This window comes from Rhinopithecus bieti, unplaced genomic scaffold, assembly GCF_001698545.2.
Source record: "Rhinopithecus bieti isolate Rb0 unplaced genomic scaffold, ASM169854v2 scaffold_16999, whole genome shotgun sequence".
Classification (NCBI taxonomy): domain Eukaryota; kingdom Metazoa; phylum Chordata; class Mammalia; order Primates; family Cercopithecidae; genus Rhinopithecus; species Rhinopithecus bieti.
In genome coordinates, this window is record NW_016808939.1 from 2,151,162 (window position 1) to 2,174,037 (window position 22,876).

Here is a 22,876-nt window from a genome sequence, read left to right on the forward strand (position 1 = left end):
TTTTCTTGAAAAAGTTATTTTTCATTTTAATTATCATTTGAGGGGTGGCAAATAGGGACATCGTTGGTATTCAGTTTTCCCCGATTAACATTTAATGGAACACAGCATTCTGTGCCAAATAGGCTAAATTATTTGTAATACTTCCTAACATCAATATCTTTTTTTTTTTTTCCTTCGAGAATAAGTCTCCCTCTGTTGCACAGACTGGAGTACAGTGGCATGATCTCTGCTCACTGCAGCCTCTGCCTCCCAGACTCAAGTGATTCTCCGACTTCAATCTCCAGAGTAGCTGGGATTACAGGCGTGCGCCACCACACCTGGCTAATTTTTGTATTTTTTTAGAGACAGGATTTCACCACGTTGGCCAGGCTGGTCTCAAGCTCCTGGCCTCAAGTGATCCACTCGCCTCAGCTTCCCCAAGTGCTGGGATTATAGGTGTTAGCCACCACACCTGGCCAACCAATACCATTTTTATCTTTATGTCTTTCACCACCAGAGTGAAAAAGGCAAATTAACATGACAGTCAGTCAGCAAACTAGAACCAAAGATCCATCAATGTTATGCTCAAGGATATCTTTGCTTCTCAGCATAGTCACCTATGAGTCTGTCATCTATAAATTTGCCTGAGCCTCTTGCAAGTATATTTATATTCTCTCATTTATCATCACGTACATGAGTTTCAGAGATTGGTTATTTTAAATAATTTATTTTATTTGCACAAGACTTACCCAGATTAGCCCCTCTACTAATTCCTGATTTTAACTATCATTCCTCTAGAGCCAGCTGCTCTTCTGTGAAAGTCTCGGCAACATTGGTTCTCTTGTTAAAGTTAAAGGTTCTTTGTTTTTAGCTGTTTGCAGCTGTTACCTGAAGAAACCAAAAGCCTATGGCACATATTTTAAAGGTCACTGAGCTAATAAATGAAATCAGTTCCCTCCTCCTTTTTTCTATCTCATACTCACTGTATAACATGTTTAAATGGAATTACTAAAACAAAAATTGGAATGAAAAGATTATAAAACAGTTATTAGCAAAATTATTATGCAACTCCAAACAATTAACAATTAAGCAAAACTTTGTCCAAGAAAGTATGAAAATTACCTTCTTCACTTTGCCATTTTTAATCCAATTTGTCAATTCTGCCTTTAAGTTTTCTTCATATTTTCTAGCGTCCAACTTCTTAATGACTATTTTATTCTTAAAAAGAATGAATTCCTCTGGACACAATTCCTTGGGGGGAAAATTATTACAAAATTAAGCTAAGCTATGCAATCTATAGTAAGAAAGATACAATGGTGTATTTAAGTTTACTTGTCTCCTTAACCAAATTGCAAACTCCTTGAGGACAGCGGTTGTTGAAAATCTTCCTACCTCCCAATAATTTCTAACACATAAACCTATGACGATGGGTGAACTCTTCAAAAGAAAGAATACAGGGCACAGCTGATGAAAAGACGAAAACCAACAGAGAAGAGAATGAAGGAATATAAGTCCAAAAACACAGTTAAAGTAGTATAGTATCCCAAAAGTTAAAAGAAGAAATATTTTCCAGAATTATAGAATATTCCATGCTACGTACAATAATAAAGTCACAAAGAATGTCTGAAGAAAAGAAAAAATTACTGATTATTTCAAAATAGCAGCATCAGCAAATAGAGAGAATACGTGTGCTTACCTCAAGAGAATTTTGCTATATTCTGGAATAGCATTAACTAAAGTTCATTTTGATGAATATATATTTCTACATTTACCTGAGCCCTGGGCCAAGCTTCCCAGACGTGAGCCATTGTGTCATAAAGCTGGATGCTTTCTTGAGGGGTGAGGATAAGATCAGGTGGGAATCCATACTTTTCAATCTGTGAATAAACAAATTAATGGATGGATGAACAAATAAAATTACAATGTTTATATTTCCTTTATTTTATCTTTCATGGCTAAACCCTCAAGTCTTTATCTATGAATCCAGGGACATTAAAAGGCAATAAACTGTAATATTTCATCTCTGTAAGGATCTGTTACTAAAATCTTAACAAAGTAGCATCCCTAACCTGCTGAAATGGAAAACTCCAAAGTCCACTAATAAGTTTCAGTACTGAGACTATTTGCACTAGATAATAAACTAACACTGCTCTATGAAACATCCCTAGAATGCCAATGAGGGTACTAGGTGGCTGGAAAATATGAGCTCTTACAGAATAGCCTCAGTTTAGACAAAAAAATACATTTCTTTTTGAAATATCCCTTTGAAACAGACATTAAAATGTGTTCAGTGATGAAGATGATTTTACGGCTACCAAGACATGTAAAATGAGACAAAGCTTTGCCCCTAGAAATCCAATATAAGAACTGGATCAACTTTACAAGGACAAAGACCCTCAGACAACCTTCAGATACTCAGAGAAATTTCTACCTGATGGCTGCTCTGGTTACTGATCAGCTTTTGTCTTAAGCCTTTAGAACTCATGCACTACTCTTTCTCTTACAAATACTGTTGATGTTACACACAAAGCACTGTGTAGGGTACAAGAACAAATTCTGTCCGCATAACCTTTGTGTTCTATACTCCTCTGGCTTCAATCACCACTTCTTCTAATCTATTGTGTACAAAAGGGATAAAGTAACATCTAAACCATAACACCAAGAAAGAAAATTAAACATGAGAAATCTATGGAAAAGACCCTATTAAACAAGTTAACCAAATATCTTTATGTCAAGGTTTCTGTTATGTTCATGTGCACTGTGAATCTCCAAGAAAAGGATAGGACATCACACTTCTCCCAAACTTATTTGAGGAAGGAACCCTTCCTTTAAAAAATACCTATTACTGGTTCCTAGAAGATTGGAAATACTGGACTAAAGGAGCCACTCCAAACATAGAGTTCAGAAAGCAAAGAAGGGCTGTTTGGTGGACTGTGCCGCACATCTGGGTTCTAATCACAGCTCTACTCACTACTCCCTGGGGTTCTGACTTTCTTGTCTACAGTATGAGAATGACAACGTCTTCATTGCTTGCCTTCAAGATTGTGGTGAGGTTCCAAAGGTTAATAGAGCAAGATTTTCTTTTTATTCTACGTTATGCAACATAAATATAAAGAATCATCATTTAGCAATTCTCAGATTGAATTTATGAAGTTAGCTAGTTGGCAGGGACTTCATTTGAACACACTAGTAACTGTATTATCTCAGAAGGTGAGGATTTCAGCATCTCATAAACTGCATCTTGTAGGTGACCACATATTCTGTCTACAAATGAAGCCACTGCTGACTTAAGTAATTAGAGTTTTCTAAGAATTACCAAGTACATACTAATGCTATGCTTCTATTTTGGTCTCTAGAATAACAGTGACTCATTTTCAAAGCATCTCCCTTCCTTTACGGATGCCTTGGTTTCCTGTCTTTAAAATGGGAATGATTATCCTTACACCACAGATTTGTTGTGAGGATTAAATGATATAATGTATATAATATGCTGTTAAAATGCCTTGCTCTTTTTTAGTATTCCATCCATCATAGTGACTGATTATTAACTTTCAAGTATTCGTTTTCATCAGTTTGTCAACTGTATCACTAAAAGGATATATCCAACTCAATTGTTCTCCTCTGCACAACATGTAATTAACTGGCATCTCTTAAGTTGGCCTAAATAATATATAAAATTATACAGAAAGACAATATACAAAAGATCATTATATGGTTGTATTGGTTTGTACTTCTTCATTCATAAACAAAAGCATATCATACCACAATGCTCCTTCTGAAAAAAAAATTCAATAAAATGAATAAAAAATAAGTTAAAAAGTTATATGGTAAGAATTTACCAGAACTACACAGAAAGAGACAGATAGTAGTTCTTTCGAGGACTGCCTGGTGCCAACAGCCTCTTAGGGCACTGAGCAGCTGTTCTTTTCTGGCAGCATAATTTGTAGGAAGGCTGTGCAGCTCTTCCTTTAGCCCAGGAATAAGCCATATATGGATTGCAGTGATCCCTCATCACAGCTGGATTAAAGCCAGCTCACTCATCCTGTTCCCATGCCTTCCTTTCCAAAGCTATTTCCATGAGTGTTACAGAGAATAAATCCAAGGTTAGAAGGTTCCTTTACATTCTTCTCTTGTTGCTTCAATGTATTCTGCTTCCCCTCATGTTTGAACAATTTCAATGTAATTTCATGAATACTATACTCATTTGGATAGACCATCTTGCTATTGTTATTGCTATCTTAGGAGCACAAAGAAAGTTCTTATATAAATGCACACCTCACAGATGCAACCAGTTGTCTAAGCATTTTAAAAAGCATGTCTCTCTAGTTGTCCCCAGGCATACAAAAGTAAAGTATCACAGAGTAAAGAGCTGAGAAGATTCATACAACAGCACAGCTCTGCAGAAGTCATACAGGGTCAGAACACACTGTAATGGTTCTGTTGCTTTCCAATTACTCCATTAATAGCTACTGAGAATAGAGGAAGGCACATGGCCAAAATGATGATCTTACCAAGAACTCCAGGTCACTGTACTCACAAACGCTTAAAGGTAACTTACCTTAAATCACTTTAAGCAGAGTAAACCATTAAAACATTATAAAATACTGCGTAACTAAAAACTTGCTGAGAATTCAATGCTGAAGATATCAAAATATAATTGGAAGGCTTAAAGAGTGATGTATGCTTATCATATATCTATTCTCTAAGCACAGAGTCAGGGGAATAGGGAGGGATAGGGACAGGAATGCCATTTGGAATGAGTCATTGCAAAGCCAAGAAAAAACTACATAATAAAGTTATGTTTGAAAATTTCTGGGAAACAGAATCACTTTAAGTGAGTTTTACATGCCCTTAACCACCATAGCTCAGAGTCTACGAAGTCATTTCCATTTAATTCCTTACTCATGCATTCAATCCATAAATTAGTTAGTATAACACTATGATTAAGAACACTAGGCTTAGGGGTCAGAACTTCTGAGTTTGTACCATAGTCTGACAATTACTAACTGAGTCCTTGGACTAGTTAAACAATCTCCCTAGCCCTCTTTTTCCTCATCTGTAAGTTGGGAACAATTATGGTACATTTATTATAAAGATGTGAAGGTTAAAAGAGAAATACATACAAATATTAACAAGTGCCTGCCACGTAAATTCTCAACACGTGTTGGCAATCATCATTCCACAAATATTTACTGAGCAACTTTTGTGTATATGGCACTATGAACTAGCTATAGGGTAATCCAGGGGTGAAAAGTACAAAATTTTCATTAACAGTCTTATAATTTAATAAGAAAAGAAGACATGAAAGCAAAAAAAAAAAAAATTACAACAGCAGGCTAAACATAATTAGTATCATTTAAAAAGTACAAATAATAAGTTACCTATTATCAGAAAAGAAGATTAATTCCATGTGGAGAGATCATAGAAAGACTTCTGAAAAAAAATCCCACATTTGCAAAGACATGGAAGATGAATAGAATCTGGAAACTTAGAGTTTGGCATCTGGAATGAAGCATTCCAGGTATAGCACACAGCATGAAAGCTTTAGGTAAGCTAGGGTTTGAGTGAAAAGCTGAGGAAAGTCTAAGTTATAGAAGACTTGAATGCCAAGCTATAAAGTCTGAAATTGATTTCCAATGGAGAAACATTGAAGAATTCTGAGTAGAATAAAGAGAGGATCAGAATTATGTTTTAGGAAGATAAATGGAACAGCGTAATTTTGGACACCATGTAATAAAAAAAGGACCAACTATTGGCTAATGTCTATAACACAAGGCAACTTGAACCTATAGAATTTAATAACAGAGATACGTTGGAAAAAGAGGAGAAAATAGCAAGAGAAATTAATGTCTTCCCACACTCATAATCCAGGGCCTTAAGTGAAATCTCCAAAAACTTCATCTTATCAATCCACCATGAAAAAAGTCATGTTTCGATTTTTATGTTAGTAGGAAACGTCTCTTCCCTGTTCAGACCATTTGGTAATGGGAGATTCTGACATGAACAAGGAGTGCCAATACAGTTGTGGTGGCACTGTTAGTCTCACAGAAGTAGAAGACAGAAATAGATACTAAGAAGCAGTAGATAGGAAACAATAATGTCTGAAAATAAAGAAAAGGAATAAACTAACCAAAGAACCCAAATTAGAACTCTCCATTACTTCCTCTCCAGTTATTAAACTTTGAGTGTCCCAAACGACTTTGAAGATCTAAGGAAAGCTCGAAGAAAGTATACACGCACACAATTTTTAAAGGTTTTTCACTTTTCTATGAAGTCCATCCTTAATGTCCGTGTACCTGAGATGAAGATTATCGGTAAAGATGGCCTAATAGAAGCCTCTTGTGAGCATCAGCCCCCACAGGAACTCCAAATTGAACAACTATGCACACAGAAAGCACTTTTCTAAGAACCAAAAATCAGGTGAGTGATCCCAGTATCTGGTTTTAACTCTTTATCACTGAAGGAGGCACAGAAGAGGGCAGGAAAGACAGTGTCGACGTGCCAATGCCAGCCATCCCACATCCTCCAGCAGTGGCCGCATGACAGGCAGAGAGAATCTAAGACGGCCTAATAGAAGCATGCTGGCTTCAGATATGACCCAGCACCTTCCTAGCTGTGGTGGCTATGGGGAGAGATTACTTCTGCTTGAAGAAAGGAGAGGGAACAGTAAATGGGACTTTGTCTTGCAGCTCAGATGCCAGCTCAGGCACAGTGGAGTAGAGCACTGAGCGGGCTTTTGGGGTCCCCAAATGCAGGCCCTGGCTCTTGGATGACATTTCTGAACCTACCCTGGGCCAGAGAAAAGCCTGTTGGCCTGAAGGGAGAGACCCAGGTCTCGCAGCATTCACCACAAGCTGAATGAAGAGGCCTTGGGCCTTGAGTGAAGATTAGCAGTAGCCAGGAAAAACTCACCATGGGCCAGGGCTACTTGTGGCCAGAGAGAGAGACTCCTCTACTTGTGGAAAAAGAAGGGAAGAGTTGGTAGAATTTGACTCCAAGCCCTGGGTCCCAAACAACATCTCTGGACCCACCTGAGGTCAGGGGAACCCGCCACCTTGAAGAAAAGGACACGAGCCTGGCTGGCTTCACCACATACTGATTGTGGAGCACTCAGGCCTTGAATGAAAATTGGCAGTAGCCAGACAATGATTATTGCAAGCCTAGGGCAACACCTAATGCTGTGCTTGATTCAGTTCTAACCCAGTGCAGTCTCTGCAGTGGAGACCATAGGGATGCTATGTTGCTCTCTCTTTCCAGCTCCAGGCAGCTCAACACAGAGAAAAAGATTTCATTTGTTTGGGAGACAGTAAGGGAAGAAGACAAAAGTCTCTGATAATCCAGAGAATTATTCAGGATCTTATCCAAACCACCAAGGTGGTTTCTCTATGAGTCTACAAGAGCCACAGCCTCACTGAGCTTGGGGTGCCCCCACCCCCAATGCAGAAAATGGCTGCCATAACCAAAATCTTAGATCACAACATCCAAGTCCCTCCAAATACCTAGGAAGCCTTCTCAAGCGCAAGTACAAATAAGCCCAGACTGTGAAGACTACAATGAATGCCTAACTACTTAATGTCTAAGCATCAATGAATAGCCACAAGCATCAAGACCATCCAGGAAAATATGACCTCACCAAATGAACTAAATAAGGTACCAGGAACCAATTATGGAAAGATAAAGATATGTGACTTTTCAGGCTGATAATTCAAAATAGTTGTTTTGAGGAAACTCAAAAAACCAGCATTATCCTGATATCAAAACAAGGCAAAGACACATTAAAAAAAGAAAACTACAGGCCAATATCCCTGATGAATATTAATGCAAAAATCCTCAACAAAATACTAGCAAACTGAGTTAAGCAACACATTTAAAAGATATTTCATTATGACCATGTGGGGTTTATCACAGCAATGTAGGGATGGTTCTGCATACACAAATCAATGTGATATGTCATATCAATAGAATAATAGCAGGATCCTATTAGATAAATTTAACAAAGAGATTGAAATAATTAAAAAGAATCAAGCAAAAGCTATGGAGTTGAAAAAGGCAATCGACATGCTGAAGAATGCACCAGAGTCTCTTGATAGCAGAATTCATCAAGCAGAAGTGAGCTGAAGGAAGGCTATGTGAAAATATATAGTCAGAAGAGAAAAAAGAAAAGAGAATTAAAAATGATAAAACATTCCTATAAGATACAGAAAACAGCCTCAAAAGAGCAAATCTAAGATTTATTGGCCTTAAAGGGGCTTGAAACCCCTACGGTGAGGAGAAAGTTGATTCAAAGGGATAATAAGAGAAACCCTCCCAAACCTAGAGAAAGATACCAATACTCATGTACAAGAAGGATATAGAACACCAAAGAGATTTAACCCAAATAAGACTATCTCAAGATATTTAATAATCACACTCCCCCACACACACAAAGAAAGAAAGGATCCTAAAAGCAGCAAGAGAAAAGACACAAATAACATAGTGGTGCTCCTGTATGTCTGGCAGCAAACTTCTCAGTGGAAACCTCACAGACCTGAAGAGAGTGGCATGACATAAAGGGCTGAAGGAAAAAATCTTTCATCATGGCAGAGTATATCCAGTGAAAATATCCTTCAGACATGAAGGAGAAATAAAGACTTCCTCAGACAAAAGCTAAGGGATTTCAGCAACACCTGTCCTACAAGAAGTGCCAAAGGGAGTTCTTCAGTGAAAGAAAATGATGTTAATGAGCATTTAGAAATCATCTGAAGGTAAAAAACTTACTAGTAAGTACACAGAAAAACACAGAATATTGTAACACTGTAATTGTGGTATGAGTATATCTTCAGTAGAAAGACAAAACAATGAACCTATCACAAATTACAACCACAGCAACTTTTCAAGACAGACAATATAATAAGATATAAACAGAAACAACAAAAAGTTTAAAAGCATCTGGGGTGGGAAGTTAAAGTATATAGTTTTCATTCGTTTTTTGTTTTTTGCTGTTGGTTGTTTGTACACGCAATCAGCGTTAAATTGTCCTCGGTTGAGAATAATGGGTTATAACACAATATTTGCAAGGTTCATGGTAACTTCCTATCAAGAAACATACAACAGATACACAAAAAATAAAAAGCAAGAAATGAAAACATACCAACAGAGAATATCACCTCCACTAAAAGGAAGACAGGAAGAAAAGAAAGAAGAAAGAGAAGACCACAAAACAACTGAAAAAAAAAAAAAAAAAACAAATAACAAAATGGCAGGTAAGTCCTTATTTATCAGTAACAACACTGAATGTAAATAAACTAAACTCTCCAATCAAAAGACATGTAGTGGCTCAATGGATGAAAAAAGATTCAATGATTTGCTACCTACAAGAAATACACTTTACCTATAAAGATACACATGGACTGAAAATAAACAGATGGAAAAAAATATTCCATGCAAATGGAAACCAAAACAGAAAAGGCATAGCTATATTTAAACCAAACAGATTTCAAAACAAAAGCTATAAAAAGAGACAAAGAAGCTGTGGGGAAAAGAAGGAGAGATCAGCTTGTTACCATGTCTATATAAGGAAGTAGACATAAAAGACTCCATTTAGTTCTGTATTTGAGATGCTGTTAATCTAATCTGTGACCTTACCTTCAACTTTGTCCTTGCAAGAGACATGTGCGAAGGTGATTTAAGTAAAAGGATTTTGGGCTGTGCAGAATGGCTTTGTTAAACAAGTGCCCTAAAGGCTGCTTTGTGGTAAAAGTCATCACCATTCTCTTAAAATCTCAAGAAAAGAGAAAAAACAGTATGTTCTCCTGCCCCTCCCTGGGCAATGGAACATCTCGGGTAATACCATTGTGTGCCTTGTTTACTGAGTGAGAGAAACCACCTTTTAGGAATTAAGTGGGACTTGCTGGAGCAATATGCTAAAAGGTTTATGGAGATGTCGCATATATCATCTCCAAGGCCAACAGCATTTTCCTTTAAACTTATCATATTAACAAGGAATTTTTTCATATGTCTCACGCCGATTTCTCCCACCAAATAATCCTATTGTCCAGCCACTCCCTTTATCCTTTTAATGACTAACGTAATTCATCAATAAATACTAAGGGAATCAGAGCGGTGCGGCATGGGTCCTCTGTAAGCTTGAGCGCCGTCCCCTGGCGCCCCGCTTTTCTTTCTCTACACTTTGTCTCTGTGTTTTATTCCTTTTCTCAAGTCTTTCGTTTCCACCTAACGAGAAACACCCACAAGTGTGGAGGGGCAGGCCACCCCTTCAAGAAGCCAATTATATAATGATAAGGGGGTCAATTCACTGGCAAGATATAACAATTATAAATATATACTCACCCAACACTGGACCACCCAGATATATAAGGCAAACTTATCTTAAAAATAGATATTTTAAATAGAGTTAAAGTAAGAGATAGACCCTAATACAATAGTAGCTGGAGACTTCATCACCTCACTTCCAGCATTGGACAGACCATGCAGATGGAAAATCAACAAGGAAACATCAGACTTAATCTGCACTATAGATCAAATGGACCTAATAGATATTTACAAAACATTTCATCCAATGGCTGCAAAATACACATTCTTTTTCTAAGCACCTGGATTGTTTTCAAGAATAGACCATATGTTAGGTCACAAAACGAGTCTTAAAACATTCAAGAAAAATTGAAGTAATATCAAGCATTTTCTCTGACCACAATGGAATAAAACCAGAAATCAATACCACAAGACAAATTTTGGAAACTTTATGAACATGTGGAAATTAAACAATAGCCTCCTAAATAACCAGGTGGTCAATTAAGAAACTGAGAAGGAAATTTTAAAATTTCTTAAAACAATAAAAACACAACATACTAAAACTTATGGTATACAGCAAAAGCGGTATTAAAAGGAAAGTTTATAGCTATAAGCAGAAAAACTTCAGTAAACAACCTAACTATGCATCTTACAGAACAGGAAAAGCAAGAACAAACCAAACCCAAAATCAACAGAATAAATTATAAATACTAGAGCAGAAATAAATGAAATTGAAACAGGAAACAACACAATCAATAAAATGAAAAGTTTGTTTTTTAAAAAAGATAAATAAAATAGACAAACCTTTAGCCAGACTTAGAAAAAAAAGAGAGAAGACCCAAATAAATAAAATCAGAGATGAAAAAGGAGACATTACAACCAATACCACAGAAATTCAAAGGATCATTAGAGGCTACTATAAGCAACTATATGCCAATAAATTGGAAAACCTAGAAGAAACTGATAAATTCCTAGACACAACCTGCCAAAATTGAACCACAAAGAAATCCAAAAGCTGAACAGACCAATAACAAGTAAAGAGATTGAAGCCATTATAAAAAGTCTCTCAGCAAAGAAAAGTCTAGAACCCAATGGCTTCACTGCTGAATTCTACCAAAATAGAGGAGTATTCCCTCCTCCTCCATTTTTCAGAATAGTCAGAGTAGTTTTGGAATTAGTTCTTTTAGAGAACTCCTCTCTTCTTTAAAGAGAACTAATACCAGTACTACTCAAACTATTAGTTAGTGTATTCTCTTTAAAGAAGAATTAATATTAATACTACTCAAACTATCCTGAAAAAGAGAGGAGGAGGGAATATTTCCAAACTCATTCTTCAATGCCAGTATTACCCTGATACCAAAACCAGGCAAAGACACATCAAAAAAAGAAAATTACAAGCCAATATCCCTAACGAATATTAATGCAAAAATCCTCAACAAAATACTAGCAAATTGAGTTTGAAAACATATTAAAATGATATTTCATTATGACCAAGTGGGATTTGTCACAGTGATGCAAAAATGGTTCAACATACACAAAACAATCAATGATATCACTAGAAAGAAAGACAAAATGATATGATCATTTCAATTGATGCTGAAAAGTCATTTGATAAAATTCAACATCATTTTATGATAAAATTCTCAAAATTGTATATAGAAGGAACATACCTGAACATAATAAAAGAAATATACAACAGACCCACAGCTAGTATCATACTGAATGGGGAAAAACTGAAAGCCTTTCTTCTAAGATCTGGAACATGACAGGATGTCCACTTTCACCACTGTTATTCAATATAGTACTGGAAGTCCTAGCTAAAGCAGTCAGAAAAGAGAAAAAATGGGCATCCAAATTGGAAAGGAGGAAGTTAAACTATCATTGTTTTGAGATGATATGATTTTATGTTTAGAAAAACCTAAAGACTTCACCAAAATACTGCTATAACTGAGAAACAAATCCAGTAAAGTTTCAGGATGCAAAACCAATATACAAAAATCAGCAGCATTTCCATATGCCAACAGCCAACAATCTGAAAAAGAGATCAAAAAAGTAATCCCATTTACAATAGCTACAAATAAAATAAAATACTAAGGAATTAACTTAACCAAAGAAGTAAAAGATTGCTACAAAAGAAAACTATAAAACACTGATGAAAGAAACTGAAGAGGACACACACCAGAAAAGTAGAAAGGTATTCCATGTTTGTGGATTGGAAGAATCAATATTGTTAAAATGTCCATAGTACCCAAAGCAATCTATAGATTCAATGCAATTCCTATCAAAATACCAATGACATTCTTTGCAGAAATACAAAAAGCAATCCTAAAATTTATATGGAACCACCAAAGGCTCAGAATAGCCAAATAATAATAATCCAATTCAAAAATGGGTAAAAGATCTCAATAACATTTCCCAAAAGAAGATATACAATGGCAAACAGGCATCTGAAAAGGCCCTCAACATCACTGATCACTAGAGGAATGCAAATCAAAACTACCATGAAACATCATCTCGCCTCAGTCAAAATGGCTTTCATCCAAAACACAGGTAATAACAAATGCTGGCAAGGATACAGAGAAAAGAGAACCCTTGTACACTGTTGGTGGGAATGTAAGTTATAAAATCACTATGGAGAACAGTCTTAGAGCTTCCTCAAAAAACTAAAACTAGAGCTACCTTATGATCCAGCAATACCACTGCTATGTATATACTTAAAAAAAAGGAAATCAGTATATCAAAGAGGTAATCCAGACTCTCATGTTTATTGCAGCACCATTCACAATAGCCAAGACTGGGAAGCAACCTAAGTGCCCATCAACAAATGAATGAATAAAGAAAATGTGGTACTTAAATACAGTGGAATACCATTCAGCCATTACAAAAAAATAAGATCCTATCATTTGCACCAACATAGATGGAATTGGATGTCATTATGTTAAGTGAAATAAGCCAGGCACAGAAAAGAAAAACTTCACATGTTCTCACTTATCTATGGGAGCTAAAAATTAAAACAATTGAATGCATGGAGACAGAGAGCAGAACGATGGTTACCACAGGCTAGCAAAGATAGTGGGTTGGGTGGAAGAGGGAATGGTCAATGGGCACAAAAAAATAGATACAATAAATAAGATCTAGTATGTGATAGCACAACACAGTGATTATAGCCAACAGTAATTTACTGTATATTTTAAAATAACTAAAAGATTAGAATTGGATTGTCTGTAACACGAAAAAAGATAAATGCTTGAGGTAATGGACATGTACCTCATTTAGTCTGATGTGGTTATTATGCATTGCATGTCTGTATCAAAATATCTCATGTGCCCCATACATGTATACAGCTACTTTAGATGCCCACAAAATTAAAAATAAAAAATGTATTAAATTTTAAAAATAAATGAATAAAAGAATCAGTAAAAAAAGAAAAAGATTATCTGTACATGCTGCAATTCTATGAAGATTAATCGAGTCCCTTTCCAGTTGTGATATACACTAAAAATTCCACTAACAGGACAAATACGCTTTTATACTTACAATATCTGTTGTTAGTGCAGCACAGGGATGAAAATGACCAAAATAAACATCATCATGCTTTACTGAACATATATGCTTCTCTAAATCATTGTCTCTCTCTTCACAGAGCACTAGATACGAAGAGCAAGAATATCCAAATTAATGGACATATAATTATTAGAATATGGATAACTTTGTAGTAAAATACAAAAATACCTATAAAAAGCTTTATAGTAAAATATAAAATATATAGTAAAACATAAGAAAATAAGCTTACCAAGTCTAACTTCATATGATTGATTTTATATGAATTGTCTCGGAGAAAGTTGAGGCATTTGTCAGCCTGTTTTCAGAAATAAATTTCTCTTCCATAATCTTGTCTGCCTGTTTCCAGTACTGTTTTACTGATTGCAGCCACCTTACAAACATACATATAATTTAAATAAAATATAGAAGTATTTATCAAGAACTTGGATATTTTAAACAAAGAAAATTTAATAAGTTTAAAAATTTAGTACATGTGCTCTCAATTTAAACCACCTGAGTTTGAGTCCCAGCTCCATTACTTCAGAGCGTGGACTTTGGGCAAATTCCTCAACTTCTCTGTGCCTCCATTTCTCCATCATAACATGGAAGATAACAAAAGTATCTTTCTAATAAGGGTGTTGTAAGGCTTAAATGAGTTAATATACCCACCACATAGAAAGCACTATGTGTGTGTTACCAGTGATGCTGTTGCTATCATTGTTGCTGTTACTAGGAAAAATCAAGTCTGGTAACAAAACAATACTTGATGTTCATATAATGCTTTTTTGTTCTTATGACTGCCATCTGCAAGGTCAATGACTGTGTCCCTGTTATTTCCATTTTAGCTTTAATTATTGGATAAGGACAAAGAAAGGGGGATACAACTCTCTTACTTCAGATGACATTTATTTGAAAATTTTTAGAAATTTTCCTACACAATTTCAGATCTGGCTATGGGAGACCTTGATTTTCTTTGGAGAAGATGTTTTCCTTCTCTAACTTTCAGGAAATATATCTCCAAAAAAATTTTAGAAAGCCAGACATGGTAATGTGCACCTGTGGTCCCAGCCACTCAGGAGGCTGAGGTAGGTGGATTCCTTCAGCCCAGGAGTTTAAGGCCAGCCTGGGCAACAAAGCGAGACCCCTGACGTTTCAAAGATTGGGTAATAAATTTATTTGAAAGTTATTATAGAAAAAACCTTCAAGACTTCAGACCATATAGACAGTATATAATTCAACCACTGAATATATAACTACCACTCTTTTTACCTATACCTACTCAGTGAGAAGAGTTGGGTTATTTATGGTAGCTGAAAGAACCAAAAAGGGACATCGAATAATGACAAGGAGGAGCTCCCAAAATTTTGCTCCAACTTCTCTGCCAAGATAATGGACCTAGTAAAGAAAAAAAAAATCAGTTGAAAAGTTGATGTCAAAATGGTAAATAAAAAATAGAATCATAAAATCATCATGCATATTTTTCCAGTTTCCTATAAATGACCTAACCTAAATAAAGTGAATGGTGATAAATTCAGAGATCACTGACACTTAACTCTCTCCAATTTCCATAACTCATCCATTATTAATCCCTACAGATTCCAATTCCAAAATCTATTTTGAAGCTGTTTTCTCTCCATTTTTTGTCATTGAAGACACCATCACCTGGCTTTCTACAATAGCCTTCTGATTTTTCTCTTAGCTTCCACTCTTTCTCTATACTTTCTTCACATTATAGCCCTAATGATATTATTAAACAAAAATCAAATTAGACTACATCCCTAATTAAATCCCTACACTGTCCTCCCAATGCATTTACAGCAAACTACAAGCTGCTTAACTGGAAGTGTAACTTCCTGCATGATCTTGCTTCTTCCCACCTTTCCAACCCCATCTCAGGCCACTTTCCCAGCCATGCATTCTGCTCCCAACATACTGGCCTTCTTTTCATTCCTTGAACACACGTGTTCCACACTTCACATATACGACCCTGCTACTTAAAATCCTCATCCACCTCTTAGCTGACCATTCCTGCTTATCCCTGCAAAGCCCAGCTGAAGGTCATTGCCTCAGAAATACCTTCCCTGAGTACCTGCTCCAAAGTTGTTCTTCTTACTTCCCATTTTGCTATTATCTTGGTGAAAACTGACTGATTTTTTTTTCTTCAGAGTTTGTATCACAATGTTTACTTATATTTTCATTGGTGCATTTAATTATTTAATTGCTCTCTCTTTCACTAAACCACAAGGTCAGTACTGGCATACCAGGGAGAAAGCACAGTGCCTAGCACAGAGTAGGTACTCAATTAATATCTGTTGAATGAATTCTCTTTGGTTAAATAATGCAAATTAAGACTTAGAAAGGAGGTCCAAGTTTTAGTCTTAATTAAACAGAATACATCTTGACAATTGGGTCTCAGCTGGAAAGACTTACTAACCAAGCCTAGTAATAAATACATAAAGAAGAATATTCTCATATCCATTCTGACTTTGATCTAGTGAGATAATCACCCACTTTACCAAATGCTAATCTTATGTTTTGTATCAGTAGGCAATTTCTCTGAACTTTCTAGAATAAACAATTTTTAAAGCTTTCTTACAATCAAGTTCTGTGCATGTATAAATCAGAAAACCAAAGTTATCCACATTTTGTTTTTTGTTTTGAGATGCAGTTGCACTATTGTTGCCCAGGCTGAAGTGCAGTGGTGTGATCTTGGCTCACTGCAACCTCTGCCTCCCAGGTTCAAGTGATTTTCCTACCTCAGCCTCCTGAATAGCTGGGATTACAGGAACATGTCACCACGCTTGGCTAATTTTTGTATTTTTAGTAGAGGCAGGGTTTCACCATGTTGGTCAGGTTGGTCTCAAACTCCTGACCTCAGGTGATCCACCCGCCTCGGCCTCCCAAAGTACTGGGTTTACAGGCATGAACCACCACGCCCAGCCTCATTACCCACGTTTTAACATCATTGTGCTTAGGCATTTTGAGATGAGACCACAATCCAAGGTTCTAGATCATGAAGATCAAGGATTTTGCTTTGTTTTCCCTTTAAACGGGAATGTTCAAAGTCAGCAACACACAATACAGCCTGATGCATAAAAGGAAATAGACTACTTTCAGGACAAAGAGCAGAATGACAGCATGTCCGCCAGCTCCCAACTTCACACAAAAAAAGGAGTAGATTCACTACATAGGTTTGTCACCTAGTTTTCCTTTAAGTTGAAAATTCCTTGAAGCAACAAAATACAAAGCTTGAATTCTATTTACAGTTCTTTTCGTTCATTTTGATAATAACATAGCTATGTCCTTCCAGATCTACATCATTTGCTACCTTGCTCTCTGGCCAATGAGTCTGATCTTGTAATAAGATCTTGGGAACTGGCTCACCCAGCCTTCTTAGCTCTCTAACTTCTACTGGGTTTGGCCAGTGGGAAGCGTAGGCAAGAAATGGGAAGGAGAGAAGACCATGAGCTCAAGGTCTTTGTTCTTTTGCTCTCTCTCCCTAAGAGGTCAACTTTGGCCAGCTGCGATTCTTCACCAAGGTCACTGTTCTTCTCAAAGAGACATATCTATAGAGTCTCTCTTCTGTTAAGGTTCATCCTGCTTCCTCCTCCCTTCATCCTTACAGGATCGAAAGGCTTGTACTATTCTGGACTACTGTACTTACCTTGTGGTTTCCCTTGTACAAACCTTTGTAAACAGCCCCTTGGTAAAACACTTTTCTAAAAATTATACTAATATGAATATGCAATCTGTTTTCAGTTGGTACCCTGGCTGACGCACAACTTAGATAATACCATCACCGAAAAAGCCCCATATTCTTTAAATTACAAATTACAGTGTGTATGCAGACTAGAACATCAACCAGAGAACTAACACCAAACCTACCTCATCAAATATAACATATCTGATCCTTTCCACCCATTTTTGGCGATGAGGAGCAAGCAACAGGATTTCAAAACATTCCGGCACTGTAATAAGTACCTACAAATATGAACAATTAGTGTAGCTAACTTTACGGAGCATTACTTTTATATCAGGCATAGTAATAGGAACCTAGAAAATATGCTGCTGCTGATAGCAGTTTCATTCAGATAACATTGCATCTTTGACATTTTTCATTTAAATCTTTACATTTATGAACATTTGGATTAATGAAAGTGAAAAAAAAAAAGTTTCTACTCTGTAATGATTGTTTTACATTTTGTTTAGTCTTAAATGTCTACTTGGTGAATTCAATAAGGGAGACAATCTATCTTAATCTATGATTTACCTATGGACAGGTCCACTGTCAACACACAATCTTTTGAGACAAGTTTTATTATAAGGATTCATAAACATCATTCACAAGAACTGGCAATTTTGAATGGAAAGAAAAGGTTGGGTAGTCATTTAGTAATGCATTGGATTTGTCAAATCTACTTGAATCCCTTTCTAAGTTATAATGAAATATCATAACTTTCTATTTGAAATTTCAGCTCACAATGTGAGTATCCTTAGAGATGGTGAGCCTAGTTCTTACTTTTTAGAGTAGAACAACCTTAAATTTTCCTTAGAGCAATTTCATTTTCTTTGTGAATTCAGTGAAATGATTTCTATAAGGGCTTGTGCTGTGCAGATTCCCAGCAAAACAGTTATATAAGTACTGCTCTATAAATTGATAATAAACTCATTAATTAATGTGTCATACCTGACAGTTTAGTACATTGTGACGATAATCTCTTGTGAAAGCACCACATAGAGTTCTGCCAACAGGCAACGTTTTAGTAAAACGATTCTGAACAGTTGCAGCCACTTGACCAACAAGGGACTGATTGACAAAAAAAAAAAAAAAAAAAAACCATTAGTCACTCAGTAGAGAACAGATATATAAAACCTTGAGGACAACAGAATCCACACACATACACATACACATTCACACACACACATTCACACACACACATTCACACACACACACACACACTCACACACTTTAATGAAAATGAAATAAAGAAGTAGGGAAAAAATACAGATGGTAGGGAAATTATTTGATACCACTGAGTATTCTCTTGGATCCTCCTTGATTTTACACACATACACACACACACACACACACATGAGATAGATAGAGATTACATATTGTATATGTGGTGATAATGGGCAAATGAATAACTTTCTGTTGAAAATCAATATTTTCTATTTTCATTGACTTTCTATTGAAAGTTCATGATTCCAGGTATCATGATCCATTGCTCTGCCTGGGATCCTCCTAGTGCTCTCTCTGCCTGTGTTTGTCAGAATTCTTTCTTATTTAAGCTCCTGCAACTTGTTGCCTAAAAGAGGCAAAGAGTCCATGTGGCCTTCTCTTAAATTTTTCAGCCTCTAGGATTCCCCTTCTATTGTTTTGAGCTTAACTATAATTATATAAAAAGATGTTTGGTGTCTCTTATCCAGCATTTCAGATATTTTACACAAAGAGATTTCTCTGTTGACCTATATGGCCATTTGCTGGAAATGGAAGTCATATATACTTGTCTGTGTTTTTTAACGGAAACAATATTAATTAAAAGCAAAACATAGCGTGAACCCGGGAGGCGGAGCTTACAGTGAGCTGAGATCCGGCCACAGCACTGCAGCCTGGGTGACAGAGTGAGACTCCGTCTCAAAAAAAAAAAAAAAAAAAAGCAAAACATAAATCTTCATAATTATAATCATAGCATACCACTCCAAGGGAGGGAGTGAAAAGGAAAAAAGGAAAGGGAAGAGAGAAAGGGAAATAACTTAAAATGTAAATTAAAAAAAAAATTAATCCTTAAAAACTATATAGTCATCATTTTACATTCTTGATAGTGAAATATTTTCTAAAAATAAGTATAATTGCAGTAGCTATAAATGAAAATATTAATATATTAGACGAAATGAAAATATCAAAAATAGCTTCTTGGCTGGGTGCAGTGGCTCACACCTGTAGTCCCAACACTTCAGGAGGCCAAGGTGGGTGGATCACCTGAGGTCAGGAGTTCGAGACTAGCCTGGTCAACATGGTGAAACCCCATCTCTACTAAAAATTCAAAAATTAGCCAGGCATGGCAGTGAGCGCCTATAATCCCAGCTACTCAAGAGGTTGAGGTGGGAGAATCACTTGAAAACGGGAGGCGGAGGTTGCAGTGAGCCGAGATCGTGCCACTGTACTCTGGCCTGGGTAACAGAGCAAGACCCTGTCTCAAAAAAATAAAATTAAAATAAATTTAAATAAAATAGTAAATTAGATCTAGAATGTGACCGTGTGCATTCTTTTCAAAGGGATGTTCAGGAATGAAAGAAAAAATGAAAGTCACTCAAGCACTACCTTTGCAGGTGCAATGTACACGACCACCCCGTCATCGCTCTCCCTCAGCACTTTCTCCATGCAGTAGTAGGAAGCATAGGTTTTTCCTGCTGACACCGGGGCAACAATCACTGCTGACTCATTCTTATCCACCACATCCAGGAGTTCCCGCTGCAGGGTACAAAGCGTTCAAGAAAGTGAACAGCATGTTACCAAAACACAGACAGTATCCTTTGTACCTTCTGTCTCCTGTGCCTGTATTATGCTACCTTTGGGGGAACTCTCTGAACCCCTGAAGATTAGGTCTAGTGAACACTTGAAGGATTCAGGAAAATGCCTGCATTACTCATGCCATTCCCTCAGAAAAGAGATTTTGTTTTACATTTTGGCCTAGAGAGAAGGTTTCATTTCTGCAAAATAGAAAGCGAGACTGAGTAAAACATATTTTTCCATTAGAAAACACTTTTTCTAATTTTCATTGAGCAAGTACAGAAAGAAATTTCCAAAATTGAGTGCTAAAAACTAGTAATGCCACATTAGCATGCCTTCACATACAAACAGATATCAGTATAACTTCCACTGATGGTGAAAATAAAGAGGTCAAGAAGGGGAAGAAGTGATTGATTTCTCATACTCTGGTTACATTCTCCAGGCACAGGAGAGGAAAGGCATTAAACAAGATTAAGAAGTTTATGCAAAATTTAACATGTAGAGACACAGTAAGGAAAAGTTCTGAAGTCACACTGATTAGAAAAGTACAATGTTTATTGTCATTACCTGCCATGTGTTGGGAATAAAATCCTGGATCCTGGGATCTGGATTTTTTCTTTCATCTCGTATCAAGTAATGGCCCATGTATTGCAGTTGAAACCGAGCTGGTCCAATGTCAATGGAGTATTTCTTCTTCATTTTGTCATCTCCTATCATCTGTTATTTTTTCATATATTATTTGAAATTCAAAATTGAATAAACATTTATTAAATATCCACTGAGCACATTCTATGCACAAGGCATTTTTGCTATCTTTTGTTGTTGTTGCTGCTGTTGTTGTTGTCGTTGTTTGAGATAGGGTCTCGCTCTGTCACCCAGGCTGGAGTGCAGTGGCACGATCATAACTCACTGTAGCCTTGAACTCCTGGGTGCAAGTGATCCTCCTGCCTCAGCCCCACCACTCCCTATCCCACCCCCTGGCTGAGTAGCTGGGACTATAGGCACATGCCATCAACTGTGGTTAATATTGTGCGTATGTGTGTGTGTGTTGTATAGACAGGGTGTTGTCATGTTGCCCAGGCTGGTCTTGAACTCCTGGGCTCAAGTGATCTGCTCACCTTGACCTTCCAAAGTGCTGAGATTACAGGCATGAGCTAACATGCCTGGCCTACTATGCTTTTAAATAGTGTAATATTTCAGTAAGAAGAGTTTTACCACCTAAAATATTATTCTTGGGAAAAGCAGATGTTAACGTTAAAAAAAGTTCATCCTGGAATTGAAACCTGGAACTCTATTAAAGATCATTCTTCAATCTCACTACATTACAGTTTTTAGATTGTGCTAGAATTATGTATAGGATTCATTCCTATTATAGAGGGTTTAAAGTGGCATCTGGATATCATCTAGTATTTAATTTCTGTTTTCAGAAAGCATCTGTACAAATTTTCTAATTTTAATTTACTTCAAAGTTTGTCAGCTAGGTTATTAATAAATAATCTCAAATCTATTATTTTATAAACTATAATCAGAGTAAACATATTCAATTGATAACTCTATATGTGAGATACTTTATTAGACTTATTATTCTTCTGTATTAAAATTGAGTAAAAATTTAAAGTATAAGAAATTCTAGTTCTCTCACCAGAGTTGGATCCAAAGAGTTTGCCAAATCATTAAAGCCTAAATATTTAAGGCATTTAGCTATATATTGATGATGTTCGGCTTCCAAAATTTCTGGGTATCTCTCCAGAAGTGAATGAATCCTTTTCATCATTTGAACAGCTATACTTAAATCTTTTGAAATTTTGCCTTGTTAAAGAAACAATAAAATTGTTATAAAGAACATCAGAAATAAATGCTTGATCACTCATGACAATCAGTGAGTTAATCAATTAACCTCATTCGATTAAACCTCAGTATTTTACTTGACTTAAAGGGGATTTTAGAACATTAAAAACTAAAACTCATGATTAAATTAAATTAATACTCCATCTACCCACATTTAATTATCATCTTAAGTAACTTACACATAGCTGGGTAAGTATAGGCAAAAAAGAAAAGAAACAAACTGTGATTTCCAGCAGAAATAAGAACCATTGAAACTGAGCTCTGTACACATTTCCAGAGAAAAATAACATAATAACCCACATACTACTTCTGTGTCTTCTTCTCTTGTTTATAGGAAAAAGTCCTATGATTTTAGATGCCTGACCAAAACATGAGCAACATTTATCAAGGCCTACTCTTGACCACATACAGTACTTGTATTTATGAAACCATCAGCGGAACCCCTCAATTATTGAGGGCTAAGATACAGCCTCACTGCATCCCAATCATTCTATCCAGACTCTCCTAAGCCTTTCTATTACCTCCTGTTCACATATAACCTCTCTATCTCTATCCCACTACTACATTCCATATAAAGTCAGGGCTTTTTATCTTCTTTCCTCTTTGTCAAGAAATATCCTCTTTCTTGACAAATACTACTGAGTAACTGCTTATGCAGACCACCAATGTATGCTTTAAGGAAGTACAAATGAAATTTAAGAC

The 22,876-nt window shown here is 36.3% G+C and overlaps 1 protein-coding gene across 1 annotated transcript in view; it reads right to left on the reverse strand.

Annotated features, from left to right (window-relative positions):
- The window catches only part of DDX60L (DExD/H-box 60 like), a 120,073-nt gene that overhangs the window by 48,124 nt on the left and 49,073 nt on the right, over nucleotides 1–22,876 (reverse strand). The window contains 12 exon segments of the mRNA XM_017887899.1: nucleotides 1,103–1,230; nucleotides 1,752–1,856; nucleotides 13,807–13,916; nucleotides 14,063–14,089; nucleotides 14,092–14,136; nucleotides 14,139–14,203; nucleotides 15,092–15,207; nucleotides 17,698–17,793; nucleotides 18,500–18,619; nucleotides 20,138–20,287; nucleotides 20,894–21,043; nucleotides 21,969–22,135. Coding sequence (XP_017743388.1) covers nucleotides 1,103–1,230; nucleotides 1,752–1,856; nucleotides 13,807–13,916; nucleotides 14,063–14,089; nucleotides 14,092–14,136; nucleotides 14,139–14,203; nucleotides 15,092–15,207; nucleotides 17,698–17,793; nucleotides 18,500–18,619; nucleotides 20,138–20,287; nucleotides 20,894–21,043; nucleotides 21,969–22,135 — 1,279 coding nt within the window.